General features: G+C 45.8%; 1 protein-coding gene across 2 annotated transcripts in view; it reads left to right on the forward strand.

Moving 5' to 3' along the window:
* The window catches only part of frmd4a (FERM domain containing 4A), a 392,307-nt gene that overhangs the window by 221,321 nt on the left and 155,903 nt on the right, over positions 1-15,083 (forward strand). For both annotated transcript variants that reach the window (XM_078552939.1, XM_078552938.1), the window contains exon 5: positions 6,474-6,558. In XM_078552939.1, the coding sequence (XP_078409065.1) occupies positions 6,474-6,558 (85 nt within the window). The remainder of the gene's footprint in view (positions 1-6,473; positions 6,559-15,083) is intronic.

A 15,083-nucleotide genomic window follows, 5' to 3' on the forward strand; every position in this document is an offset into this window, starting at 1 on the left:
TAGGGATCTCAGTCTTGAATCTCCTCAATGACTGAGCATCTACAGCTCTGTGGGGAAATTAATTCCAACGATTCACAACCCCCTGAGTGAAGAAATTTCTCCTCATCTCAGCCCTAAATGGCCAGCCCCTTATCCTCCGACCGTATTCTCCGGTTCTAGGCTCTTTGCCAGAAGAAAGAGCCCCCTCAGTTTCTAACACAGAAGCAAAACACTGCAGATGCTGGGAACCCTGAAATAAAGTCAGAAAATGCTGGAAACACTCAGCAGATCTAAAAGCATCCGTGAAGAGGGAAACAGAGTTAACGTTTCATCAGAGTTCATCAGTGTTCTGATCAGAATGGTCGCCCTGTTTTCCAATCCACAGGTGTTTTTTTTTCATATTTGTTCGTGGGATGTGGGCATCACTGGCAACCGAGACCAGCGTTTATTGTCCATCCCTAGTTGCCCTTGAGAAGGTGGTTGTGAGCTGCCTTCTTGAACCGCTGCAGTCCATGTGGTGTAGGTACACCCACAGTGCTGTTAGGGAGGGAGTTCCAAGATTTTGACCCAGCTACAGTGAAGGAACGGTGATATCATTCCAAGTCAGGATGGTGAGTGACTTGGAGGGGAACTTACAGGTGGCAGTGTTCCCATGTGCCTGCTGCCCTTGTCCTTCTAGATGGTAGTGGACGTGAGTTTGGAAGGTGCTGTCGAAGGACCCTTGGTGAATTCCTGCAGTGCATCTTGTAGATGGTACACACTGCTGTTACTGTGCATCGGTGCTGGAGGGAGTGAATGTTTGTAGATGTGGTGCCAATCAAGCGGGCTGCATTGTCCTGGCTTCTTGTCCAAGCTTCTTGAGTGTTGTTGGAGCTGCACTCATCCAGGCAAGTAGGGAGTATTCCATCACACTCCTGACTTGTGCCTTGTAGATGGTGGACAGGATTTGGGGAGTCAGGAGGTGAGTTACTCATCACACGATTCTTAGCCTCTGAACTGCTCTTGCAGCCACAATATTTATACGGCTAGTCCAGTTCAGTCTCTGGTCAATTGTAACCCCCAGAATGTTGTTAGTGGGGGATTCGGTGATGGTAATACCATTGAACATCAAGGGGCGATGGTTGGATTCTCTCTTGTTGGAGATGGTCATTGCCTGACACTTGTGTTGCACGAATGTTACTTGCCACTTGTCAGCCCAAGCCTGGATATTGTCCAGGCCTTGCTGCATTTGGACATGGACTGCTTCAGTATCTGAGGAGCCGTGAATAGTGCTGAACATTGTGCAATCATCAATGGACATTTCCACTTCTGACCTAAAGATGGAAGGAAGGTCATTGATGAAGCAGCTGAAGGTGGTTGGGCTGAGGACACTATCCTGAGGAACTCCTGCAGTGATGTCCTGGAACTGAGATGATTGACCTCCAACAACCACAACCATTTTCCTTTGTGCTAGGTATGACTCCAAGCTGTGGAGAGTTTTCCCCCTGATTCCCATTGACTCCAGTTTTGCTAGGGCTCCTTGATGCCACACTTGGTCAAATGCTGCCTTGATGTCAAGGGCAGTCACTCTCGCCTCACCTCAGGAGTTCAGCTCTTTTGTCCATGTTTTAACCAAGGCTGTTATGAGGTCAGGAGCTGAGTGGCCCTGGCAAAGCCCAAACTGGGTGTCAGTGAGCAGGTTATTGCTAAGCAAGTGCCGCTTTATAGCACTGTTGATGACCCCTTCCATTACTTTACTGATGATGGAGAGTACACTGACGGGACCTCAATTGGCTGGGTTGGATTTGTCCTGCTTTTTGTGTACAGGACATACTTGGGAAATTTTCCACATAGCCAGGTAGATGCCAGTGTTGTAGCTGTACTGGAACAGCTTGGCTAGGGGCACGGCAAGTTCTGGAGCACGAGTCTTCAGTGCTATTGCCGGAATATTGTCAGGGCCCATAGCCTTTGCAGTATCCAGTGCCCTCAGCCATTTCTTCATATCACGTGGAGTGAATCGAATTGGCTGAAGACTGGCATCTGTGATGCTGGGGACCTCCGGAGGAAGCCAAGAAGGATCATCCACTCGGCACTTCTGGCTGGAGATTGTTGCAAATGCTTCAGCCTTATCTTTTGCACTGCTGTGCTGGGCTCCTCCATCATTGAGGATGGGGATATTTGTGGAGCCTCCTCCTCCAGTGAGTTGTTTAATTGTCCATCATCATTCATGACTGGATGTGGCGGGACTGCAGAGCTTAGATTTGATCCGTTGGTTGTGGGCTCGCTTAGCTCTGTCTATCACTTGCCGCTTATGCTGTTTGGCACACAAGTAGTTCTGTGTTACAGCTTCACCAGGTTGACACCTCATTTTTAGGTATGCCTGGTGCTGCTCCTGGCATGCCCTCCTGCACTCTTCATTGAACCAGGGTTGATCCCCTGGCTTGATGGTAATGGTAGAGTGGGGGATATGCTGGGCTATGAGGTTACAGATTGTGTTCGAGTAAAATTCTGCTACTGCTGATGGCCCAAAGCGCCTCACGGATGCCCAGTCTTGAGTTGCAAGATCTGTTCTAAATCTATCCCATTTAGCATCGAGGTGGTGCCACACTACATGATGGAGGGTACCCTCAATGTGAAGGCAGGACTTTGTCTCCACAATGACTGTGCGGTGGTCACTCCTACTGATACTGTCATGGACAGATGCATCTGCAGCAGGCAGGTTGGTGAGGATGAGGTCAAGTATGTTTTTCCCTCTGGTTGGTTCCCTCACCACCTACCGCAGACCCTGTCTAGCAGCTATGTCCTTTAGGTCCTGGCCAGCTCAGTCAGTAATGGTGCTACTGAGCTACTCTTGGTGATGGACATTGAAGTCCCCCACCCAGAGTACACTCTGTGCCCTTGCCATCCTCAGGTGCACCCACAGTGCTGTTTGGGAGGGACTTCCAGGATTTTGATCCAGTGACAGTGATATAGTTCCAAGTCAGGATGGTGTGTGGCTTGGAGGGGAACTTCCAGGTGGTGGTGTTCCCATTCTGCCAAATCTGCTGAGTATTTCCGGCATTTTCTGTTTTTGTTTCTCTCAGCATCTGTCCTGTCAAGCTGTCTCAGAATTTTCTTTGTTTCAATGAGATCACATTCTTCTAAACACCAGAGAGCTTAGGCACGCTGTACTCGTTCTCTCTTCACAGGACAGTCGCCTCACGGGAATTAGCAGAGGGGATCGCAACCCATGGAGTTTGAAATGCGGGAGAAATTCTGCTAAACATTAGGGGACTGTAATCCCACAGGAAGCTACGCTCCAAGTGAGTGCAGGTCACAGGATGGAGGCTACATTGTTATAGGAGTGACCTTGATCTTCAATCCCTTGGAACACAGCTCCCCTGCTGGGATTGCAGAATTCCCTCTCGTACCATCAGAGGGGATTACCAAGGCAGCCGAAAAATAAATACTGGAGATGCTATGTGCTGTCTGAGCAAGCTGAGAATAATTAACGGGAAGTTGAGTCTAGAAGCTGTCAATTATATGACATGCCCTGAACATAGCCAAATCTAAAACAGCTGCTCATGCACAGTGTGGTCATTACTGCTCAGGAATCTTCAGTATTTGACCCTCATTTCATCAATTTAGCAAGTTGTGTTTATAGACTTCTCCCTCCTGTTGTCACAGTGGATTACAGCCCCAAATTACTTGTGGGTATATTGAATTTATAAGGGAGACATGTGTTTTTTTAAGAAGAAAAGCAAGCAAAGGCACTGAGCAAAAGATGACTGAGAATGTAAAGTAACGACTTTCTGATAAATTCCTATGCGGATTATACTTGACCAACTAGACCAGAGAGACCATGGAATGTTGCGCCTAAAAGGTGTCGAGGCCTACTTCAGACAGAGACACTTGAAAGGAAGAGATGAAATGCAAAAGACTGAACTTTAATCTACTGTGGTTGTGGAGACAATGGAGGCTGATGTCCACATCTCAGCAGAAACCATCTCCTGTTGAGTTATACCTCAGAATGTGGAAATGATCTGAGTTGAAAGAAAGCGGACTCTGAGCGAAAGACATGTTTGTTTTTTTCCCTTCCAGGAATACACAATGAAATGGGTTAAAAAGCTAGCTGCAGACCTGATCTGTGTGTTCTAGATCTGGTATGCTAGTGTGTGCTAGTGGGAGTCACAGCAGAGGAAGATGGACTAGGCACCTCTTTGAAGTTGCAGGCAAAGGCTCTCTCTTCTCTCTGCTGCTGGAGGCAATTCAGCAAAGCCACAATCAAAAAGGAAATAGGACAGCTTCTTCAGCTAACCTGCAGAACCAAGTGTCTCCAAACCAACTGCTAAACTGCCAAACTCTACCAGAATCACCCAACTTAACGGCCACAATGTTTCGCCATCTACGCCTCATGGACAAGCCAAAGACTGATTCGATTATTTTTTAAAACTTTTATTTTTGGACTCAACTTCTCATTTCTGCTCTGTGTGTATGTGTATTGCGTTTTATTATTTTTTCCTCGGGTTTTTAGTAATGGATAAACTTACTTTTCCTTTGACTCGAGGAAGCCTAGTTATATTGGCTCCTTCTAAAACACAAATACATTTGTACTGGGAAAAGGTATGCATGAGGGAAGGGATCTCTTTTAAATTAACCTTGTTGTGACCAACCAAGGGGGCTGAATAAAGAAGGGGAGCCAGCTCATTCCCCCTCACCTGGGAGCACAATAAATTCAGGAAATTAACACTTTGGGATATCTCACCTGGGATTATAATTGGGGGACCTCACCCAGCGATCGGTCGTAACACTTAAATACTACGTGACATTTTTACAATGTTAATAAAACCCCCACTAAAATGTATACATATATTTAACATGTTGAAGATATAGTGATAAACACAAATATTCACGCATATAAAATATGTATTGATGTCATGCCGTCCATCGTGACACGTTGTTAGTGTGTCAGTTGTGGCTCAGTTGGTAACACTCTTGTCTCTGAGTGAGAAGTTTGGGGGTTCATTCCCACTGCAGGACTTAAGCATGAAAATCCAGGCTGATACTCCAATGCAGAAATGAAGGAGTGCTGCACTGTCAGAGGTGCTGGCTTTGCATGAGATATTAAACTGAGGCTCTGCCTGCCCTCTCAGGTGGACATAAAAGATCCCATGTCAAAGAAGGACAGGGGAATTAGCCCTGGTGTCCTGGGGCCAATATTTACCCCTCAATCGACATCACAAAAATAGATTATCTGGTCATTATCACATTGCTGTTTGTGGGAGCTTGCTGTGCACAAATCGCCTGCCACATTCCGACATTAGACAGTAACTACACTTCAAAAGTTTCATTTCATTGACTGTAAAGCCCTTTGGGATGCCCAGTGGCTATGAAAGGTGCTATATAAATGCAAGCCTTTCTTTCTCTTTATTTAAAACACCAACGAATCACCACCTCGCATCCATCAGAGGAAGGAGGAAAAGCCAGCAGTGCATGTGGACAGCGAAAATTAGCCTAGAATGAACCTTGCAGTGTGCCTGTTTCTAGCAATTAGACTTAAAGGGATTAGCTTGCATTTTTTTACAGCAACTTATCACTCTCTCAGGCTGTGAAATGCTGAAATGCTTTCCATCCAATGGCCTATCTCTGAAGTTTCAACAGTTTTGTATTACATGTAAAGGCAGCTGTCAATCTGCACAGAACGAACTCCCACAGGCCAGTGACCAGACGGTCTCTTTGTGATGGTTCTGCTTAAGGGAGGAACGTTGGCCAATACCCTTACAGAGTCAGTGCCAGTGGAATAGTGATTGCGAGTTCATAGTATATGGCTAGCCCCTTATCCTTATAAAAACAGGCTTCCCCCAAATGATTGAGAGCAAGGTCAGAGGAGACCTGCTGCTCAGTAATGAAGGTCAGACAGGTGAAAGAATCACCTTTCAGATGTAACCATCCAGCAAAACTTCTGTTGCATCCGATATAAGAGTGTACCGCCCCTATCAGATGTGTTTTCCATTATGATATTACTAAAAAATTCCCCTCCGAGTTGCTAAGTAACGAGTTAGGTCACAGTGACATTGAATTGCTCTCAGCTTAAATAAAAGGTTTAAATTCTGCTGTGCGAAAGGCAATGGGCTTGTTGAGCCTCGCAATCCTCAGTCCTCAGAGATATACATGATATTGACAAATGTGCAACTATCAGTTAAACAGTGATTAAACAAGAATTGCGTCTACAGTTGGAATTATTCATTTATTTTTCAACAAAGTACAACCCAAATTGGGATCATCACCAGCTTTAGATGTCCTCGGTCATCTCCTCTGTTTTTGAGTTATTTCTGGCTGTTGAGATCTTTTCAATCAAAAGCTGAATGTAAGTCACTCGGTTCGCTAGTCTGACTTCACTCTTCAAAAGCAATCTGATTCACTGTTAGAGAATTGAGAAATGCAAAGTACAATACGAAAGGTTTAATGAGAGTTTCTGAAGGAAGAGAAGATCATTTCTTCATTACGTTTATACTGAGCTCTTAATTCTTTTGCAGGTTCTACATCGAAAGCATTGCTTATTTGAAGGACAACGCCACCATTGAACTTTTCTTTCTAAATGCAAAGTCTTGTATCTACAAGGTAAGAATGTGTCCCCAGCACCTAAAGTTTGTGACAATCTCTGTTAAATTGCTGACCAAGTCCAATGAAGATCAATACTGGAAAACCTACAGAACTTGGAAAGACTACAAGAGAAGTATGAAGTACAGTAGCGTAGTGGTTATGTTAAATAGCGATTATGTTAGTCATACTAGACTAATGATCGAGAGACATGAGTTCAAATCCCACCACGGTGCTCGGGAATTTAAATTCAATTAATTAAGTAAATCTGGAATGAAAAGCCAGTCTCCGTAATAATGACCATGAAACCGCTAGATTGTTGTAAAAACCCATCTGACTCTCAAATGTCCCTCAGGGAAGAAAATCTGCTGTTCTTACCTAGTCTGGCCTACACGTGACTCTAGACCCACAGCAATGTGGTTGCTTCATAACTACCCTTTGAAATGACCTAGCAAGCCACTCAGTTGTATTCAAGAAGGATACTCACCACCACCTTCACATGGGCGGTTAGAGGTGGGCTATAAATGCTGACCTTAGCAGTGATGCAGATGTCCTGTGAATGAATTTTTGAAGAGTTGTTTCGTGGTTAGGTTTCAGCCAGCTGGGCCTTACAGCTGGCAGAGTGTGGGAGCTGCAGGGTTTCGAGGTCTGGGAATTATTGAGTCAGAGTGATAGATGGCTCCGTGAGTTCGGAGATCTGGACCATGAGGCTGAGAACTCCGAATGGAATATTCAGTCATGTGGAGAAGAATGGGAAGCTCGGGAAAGTGACACACTTGTACCAAATGAAAGCAATAAATGAGGTGATTTAATTCTAATCATAGCATAGTCAGGAATATATTTTACCCTGCCGAAAAGCCATAGTCCAACCTGTTTTATCAATTTACCAAGGTAATGCACAGCACTTTCCGGCACTCTGCTCCACAGTGTAGGAACACCTCAATCCGTGCACAAGGCATCCTCCTGCTGCCAGGCACAGTCATCAGATTGATGGCTGGCTAGGTTGGAAAGGCTGGGATTGTTCTGCCTGAAGCAAGGGAGATTGGTGGGAGGTTTGATAGAGACGCACAAGAGTATGATAGGCTTAGATAAGATAGACGAGGAAAAACTTCCCATCAGCTGATGGTAGAAGGACTCGGGGTTAGAGATTTAAGATTTTGGGTAAGAGATACATGGGGGGGGTGTGAGGAGGAACCTTTTTACACAATGACTGTTAATGACCTGGAACTCGTTGCCCACGAGGGCGGTGGAAATTATTTCAAAAGGAAATTGGATGGGACCTTGGAGGAGCAATAACCTGCAGGGCTACAGGAATCGAGTGGGGGAATGAGACTGACTGGATTGCTGTGCGGAGAGCTTGGACTCAATGGGCTGAATGGCCTCCTGTTGTGCTATATGAATAAATATCACAGGGTTGTAGAGACACAGGAGGAGGCTGTTCAGCCCATCGAGTCATCTGAAACAGGCTTCCACATTTCCTGGTTTCCAGTTGCAAAGTGTCAGAGAGCTGGAAGTAGATACGCTGAAGCTCTGCTTGGATTGGAAAGTGCGTCTGAGAGTAAAATTCAGCATGAAGAGAAGGAAGGACCGGGTTCTGACTGAGTTTGTACGCTAACATTCATCTCAGGAAACTGGACTTGTAGCCTTCGTTCTCTCTGCTGGCTGCAGGGATCCCATGTGAAATGATTTTGGACACATTCTGAACACAGCTGCTATTGCCTAAAGGCAGAATAACACAAAAATGCCACTCTAGCTCAGGAAGGGATAAATAAACAAATGTCACTCTGGTGGAGAAGGGGTGACTTTTTGATTGGGTTGGGATTAAAGAGCATTAACATCCAAGTGGAGCTGCTGGAGGCTAGAATGGGACAAAGGTATAGTTAGAGACATGGACTATTCAATAACCATGCCAGCTATCTGTCACAACGCCCACTGGTTGGACAGGAACACACACAGTGCCTCCACTCACATTGAAGTAACACTCTGAGAATGCAGCATTTCAGAAACTTGTGTCCAGAGCACTGCAACAGGCATACCATTTCTGAGCGTTAACAGTTTGTGCTTTCGAGAGCAGGCACAGTCCCAGTTTCCCACATCGCGCAGTTTCCTGATCTGACCCAGTCCTGTCACTTAATGCCAGTCCACTGCGAAGGAAGAACTGGATGGTCGCCCACAGATGGTCCTTGATTATCCAGTAGTGACTGGCTCAAAGTGGCGCTTGTAAGAGCGCAGGGGGTTCTGGGGAATTCATAGAAGAAAGAAAGCATAGAAAATTTATGGCACAGGAGGAGGCCATTCGGCCCATCCTGCCAGTGCAGCTGAAACCAAGCTATCCAGTCTAACCCCGCTTTCCAGCTCTTGGTTTGTAGCTCTGGAGGTTACAGCACTTCAAGTGACTACCCAAGTGTGTTTTAAATGCAGTGAGGGGTTCTGCCTCTATCACCCTTTCAGGCAGTGAGTTCCAGATCCTTACTGCCCTCTGGGTGAAAGAAATCTCCTCACCTCACCTCTAATCCTCCTTACCAATTGCTATAAACCTATGCCCTGCCCCTCTGCCCCTCTCCCCCTTTGCAAAGGGAAATAAAATAGGTCCTTCCTATCCACTCTACCTGGGCCCCTCACTTAAATCTCCCCTCAGCCTCCTCTGTTCTAAAGGAAACAGCCCCAGCTTATCCAATCTTTCCTCATTGATAAAATTCTCCATCCTCGTCAATCTTCTCTGTACCGTCTCTAATGAGATCTCATCCTTCCTGTAATGTGGTGACCAGATCTGTGCACAGTACTCTAGCTGTGATCTAACTTGTGTTTTATACAGTTCCGGGTTAACCCCGCCACCCTGCTCTTATACTCCACGTCTCGGCTAATGACGTATTCTGGATGCCTTCTTAACCGCATCATCTACCTATCCTGGATATGAACTCGAAGATCCCTCAGTTCTTGGGCACTCTCAGCATTCTACCATGTACTGAATATTGCTTTGCCTTGTTAGCCTTCCCCAGATGTATCACCTCATTATTTGCCAGATTGAGCTCCATTTGCCGCTTTTTCTCCTGTCACCTGGTGAGCCAGGTTGTAATTGACCCCCTCCCCCCACCTAAAACCCCCCCCACTCCACCCAGGTGCAGGTTGGGTCACTAACAGAACTCAGTGTGAACCTCACACAGTCAAAGAGTGCTGACCAGGACTCACCCAGCACGCACTTGAAAGAAAGCTCACAGGCGAGGCATTGTGAGGCTCTCGCTGAACGGCCTCCCAGAACAAATCAGTGCCTCGAGGAGAAGACACAAAACTAGAAAAACATTGCAGGGAAAAGAGATCTCGAGTGTGGGGAATGAACAGAAAACTCTTGTCTCCAAAGCTTGCAGTGCCGATTTTACAATGGTTTTTAATGGTCAAAATGAAAATGAGCAAGCATTCATACCCAGAATAAAAACAGAATTACCTGGAAAAACTCAGCAGGTCTGGCTGCATCGGTGGAGAAGAAATCAGTTAACGTTTCGAGTCTTCATGACCCGAAGGGTCATGAAGACTCGAAACATTAACTGATTTCTTCTCCGCCGATGCTGCCAGACTCGAAACGTTAACTGATTTCTTCTCCGCCGATGCTGCCAGACCTGCTGAGTTTTTCCAGGTAATTCTGTTTTTGTTTTGGATTTCCAGCATCCGCAGTAGCTTTTAGCTTTTTGTTTTCATACCCAGAATGCCATTTGCATTGACAGCCACTATCAAATAAACCTTGACCCGAAGTGAAATGAAATTCCACTTCCTCCCCCCACTAGAGTTCACAGTGCAATTCATTTTCATGTTTTAATAACTCCCTGAGGTCATTTCAAACTACTAATCTAATCTTGCGGGTTTAGACGGTGATTTTGGGATATCTGAGCTCTTGGATTAGATTACTACCTGATAAGCACTCCCAGGTACCCATTGTTCCCTGTGAACACTGTTGGGCTGCAGAAATAATCTGAGCTTTCAAATGAAAGAGGGATGTTCAAAAATAAAGCTGCATGCCAATCGTTCCCTCCTCCCTAATCTAAATCTACAGCTCGGGAGGGCACAGTTTCAGGATAAGGGGCCGATCATTTAGGACCGAGATGAGGAGAAATTGCTTCACTCAAAGGGTTGTGAATCTTTGGAATTCTCTACCCCAGAGGGCTGTGGATGCTCCATTGTTGAATACATTTAAGGCTGGGATAGACAGGTTTTTGGCCTCTTAGGGAATCAAGGGATATGGGGAGCGGGCGGGAAAATGGAGTTGAAGCCCAAGGTCAGCCATGATCGTATTGAATGGCAGAGCAGACACAATGGGCCGAATGGTCTACTCCCGCTCCTATTTCTTGTGGGGGCCACTCTGTTGTTTTTTTATGTCTGGTCTGTGGCTGGAGTGTCTGGAAATCTCGCCCACAGATCAATTTCTTGAACAGGCGTCCATTCCCTCCACTTATCTCTGCGTCTGGTGAGGTGAATGAATTAGTTCCTGAGCTTGTCAGTGATCACCATCCGCAAAGCTTGCTCTAGAACTCAGGTCATGATCCCACTCACTGCCTTTCCCCATTTTACTCCAATCCCACTCCTTGCCTTTCCCTTATCCCGCCCCCATTCTGATCCTGGATTTAACATTCCAAACAGACCACAGAAGTAACTTGATGAGAAGCAACAAGCTGACACTAACTACTTTACAAGAATGGTTCTAGATTTATCTGAATGGTTCCAGGGATGAGAGACTTCAGTTATGTGGATAGATTGGAGAAGTTGGGACTGTTCTCCTTGGAGAAGGGAAGATTGAGAGGAGATTTGATCGAGGTATTCAAATTCATGAGGGGTCTGGACAAGAGTAGTAAGGGAGAAACTGTTCCCATTGGTGGAAGGATCAAGAACCAGAGGACACAGATTTAAGGTGATTGGCAAAAGAACCAATGGCAGAAAGAGGAAAATCATTTCCACAACTGCAAGTGGTTAGGATCTGGAATGAAATGCCTAAGTGTGTGGTGGAGGTAGATTCAATGTTGGCTTTTGAAAGGGAGTTGGATAAGCGCCAGAAGGGAGAAAAGTTACTGGGCTATGGAGAAAGGGTGGGAAAGCGGGACTAGCTGATTTGCTCTTGCAGAGAGCTGGCACCAGCTTGATGGGCCAAGTGGCCTCCTTCTGTGCTGTAACCATTCTATAATTTAATGTTGATAAATCCCTCAATTGGACATCCTCCGTTCATTTCTTATTGACCCCTGAGCCTAGATTACTCAATCAATGATAACTTGTGTAAAATGAGTAGGTGATGCCAGTATTAAAATCGCGCCCATCGAACAATCTAGACTCAGCAGTCAGCGTAAAAGGGGACAGTTGGAGGCAGTGAAAGAAATGTGAATAAATTAGTTACAATCCTGAAGACCAAAGTGACCTTTATTCAACAAACCAGCTTCGCTTTAATATCGAGCAGAGCGCTCAGCTACACTTCATCAGCCCATACCCAATGTTGCTGCTGAAATCAAATGCGACCTTTACCTCATGTTCTTTTTCCACATTGAGTGCCTTTTTCCAATGTGTGCTTCTAAAAGAAAAATCATTCTTCTAGCTGATTGAGAGCGTACCTCAATATTCAGAGATGAACTGTAGCTCTCCGGAAACAGAAAATGCTGGAAAAACTCAGCAGGTCTGGCAGCATCTGTGGAGAGAGAAACAGAGTTAACGTTTCGAGTCCGTATGACTCTTCTTCAGAGCTAAAGACAAGTAGAAACATGATGGATTTTGTTCTGTTTAAGAGGGAGTGGAGCAGGTGAAGCGAAATAGAACGTCATGGATAGGTGGGAGCTAAGGAGCAGATAAACGGTAACTCTCCAGATGCTGCTTTATTTCTCATTTATCACATGACAAACACCTTCCTCTCTTCTCAAATTTATCTCCTCTCCTGAGAGTAATAGTTTATTGAGAGGTACAGTTCCACAGGACAAGGGCTGGCAGTGCATCTACCCAATGAGCCAGTGCTGCCAGCTTTCTTATGAGACATTAAACGGAGTAAACATTTGCCCTCTCAGATGAATGTAACAGCGCCGATAGAAGGAGAGAGAGCCGGGGAGCTTTCCTCACTGTCCTGGTGAATTATTTACCTCTCAATCAACATCATCATAAAAACAGATTATCTGTTCATTGCCACATTGCTGTTTATGGGAGCCTGCTATGCGCAGATGGTGATGGCCTAGCCTTTGACAGAGTGTGGCACGAGGAGCCCAAGCAAAACTGGAGTGAATGGGAATCGGCGAAAACTCTCTGCTGGTTGGAGTCATGCCTAGCACAAAGGAAGATGGTTGTCATTGTTGGAGGTCAGTCATCTCAGCTCCAGGACATCACTGCAGGAGTTCCTCAGGGTAGTGTCCTCGGCCCAACCATCTTCAGCTGCTTCATCAATGACCTTCCTTCCTTCATAAGATCAGAAGTGGGGATGTTTGTTGATGATTGCACAATGTTCAGCACCATTCGCGGCTCCTCAGATACTGAAGCAGTCCGTGTCCAAATGCAGCCAGACCTGGACAATATCCAGGCTTGGGTTGACAAGTGGCAAGTAACATTCGCGTCACACAAGTGTCAGACAATGACCATCACCAGTAAATCCAACCGTCGCCTCTTGATGTTCAATAGCATTACCATCACTGAATCCCCCACTATCAACATCCTGGGGATTACCATTGACCAGAAACTGAACTGGACTAGCCATATAAATACTGTGGCTACAAGAGCAGGTCAGAGGCTAGGAATCCTGCAACGAGTAAATCACCTCCTGACTCCCCAAAGTCTGTCCACTATCTACAAGGCACAGGTCAGGAATGTGATGGAATGCTCTCCACTTGCCTGGATAAGTGCAGCTCCAACAACACTCAAGAAGCTTGACATCACCCAGGACAAAGCAGCCCTGCTTGATTGGCACCCCATCCAAAAACATTCACTCCTTCCACCACCGATGCACAGTAGCAGCAGTGTGTACCATCTACAAGATGCACTGCAGGGATTCACCAAGGCTCCTTCGACAACGCCTTCCAAACCCAAGACCACTACCATCTAGAAGGACAAGGGCAGCAGACACATGGGAACACCACCACCTGGAAGTTCCCCTCCAAGTCACACACCACCCTGACTTGGAAATATATCGCCGTTCCTTCACTGTCACTGGGTCAAAATCTTGGAACTCTTTTCCTACCAGCACTGTGGATGTACCTACACCACATGGACTGCAGCAGAGCTAGGTCTTGCTGCTTATTAAAATATATTCATTCAGGCTTAAGCTGATATGTGGCAAGTAACATTTGCACCACACAAATGTGACAATGACCATCTCCAACAAGAGAAAATCCAACCATCTTCCCTTGACGTTCCATGGCATTACCATCACTGAACCTGCCATCATTGACCAGAAGCTGAACTTGACCTGCCAGACAAATCCTGCAGCTACAAGAATCTCAAGTCAGGGATTGGGAATTCTGCGGCGAGTAACTCACCTCCTGACTCCCTAAAGCCTGTCCACTATCTCCAAGGCACAAGTCAGGAGTGTGATGGAATACTCTCCACTTGCCTGGATGAGTGCAGCTCCAACAACACTCAAGAAGCTCAACACCATCCAGGATAAAGCAGCCTGTTTGATCAGCACCCATCCATCACCGATGCACAGGAGCAGCAGTGTGTACCATCCACAAGATACACTGCAGCAACTCACCAAAACTCCTCTGACCGCACCTTCCAAACTCGCAGCCTCTACTACCAAAAAGGACAAGGGCAGAAGATAGATGGGAACACCATCACCTGCAAGTTCCCCTCCAAGCCACTCACCATCCTGACTTGGAAATATATTGCGTCCTTTGCTGGTGCTGGGTCAAAATCCTGGAACTCCCTCCCTAACAGCACTGTGGGTGTACCTACACCACATGGACTGCAGCGGTTCAAGAAGGCAGCTCACCCCCACCTTCTCAAGGGGCAATTAGGGATGGGCAATAAACACTGGCCTAGCCCTTGAATGAATTAAAAAATCATTTTAAAAATTGGTTACTGTGTTTCCTACATAACAACCGTGCCCACATTTCAAATGTACTTCATTGGCTGGAAAGGACTTTGGAACATCTTTAGTTCGTTGAAAGTGCTGTCGAAATCCAAGTTTATCCTTTATTTTCATTCATTTCTTTAGGATACGCAGTGTAGTGACACTGGGCAGCTGCATCAGGGAGAACTGGCAGAAATCTATTACTGCAGAGCTTTTAAAATTATAAACTTGGAGCCCTTTTGCATCATTGTCATTTAATCATGTAATGTGACAGGAGACTTTATCCCTGTTTTGGACATCATGGAGCTACATACTGCTAAATGCCGGACACAGCTGGAAGTTTTAGCACTGGTAAACACAAACTGGGATTTATTTTTAATCAGTCTGAAATCACAGCCAACAGAAAAGGAGGGGTCTCTTAGAAAATTGATGGAAACCTCCTGTGTAATCCCAGAGCCAGGCTTGTGTTCTATTTGGCCTGCTGACGCAAAAGCTTTGGTTTCCTCCCAGAGAAACATGTGCCAGG

This window comes from Cetorhinus maximus, chromosome 12 (genome assembly GCF_964194155.1).
Source record: "Cetorhinus maximus chromosome 12, sCetMax3.hap1.1, whole genome shotgun sequence".
In the NCBI taxonomy this organism is placed as follows: domain Eukaryota; kingdom Metazoa; phylum Chordata; class Chondrichthyes; order Lamniformes; family Cetorhinidae; genus Cetorhinus; species Cetorhinus maximus.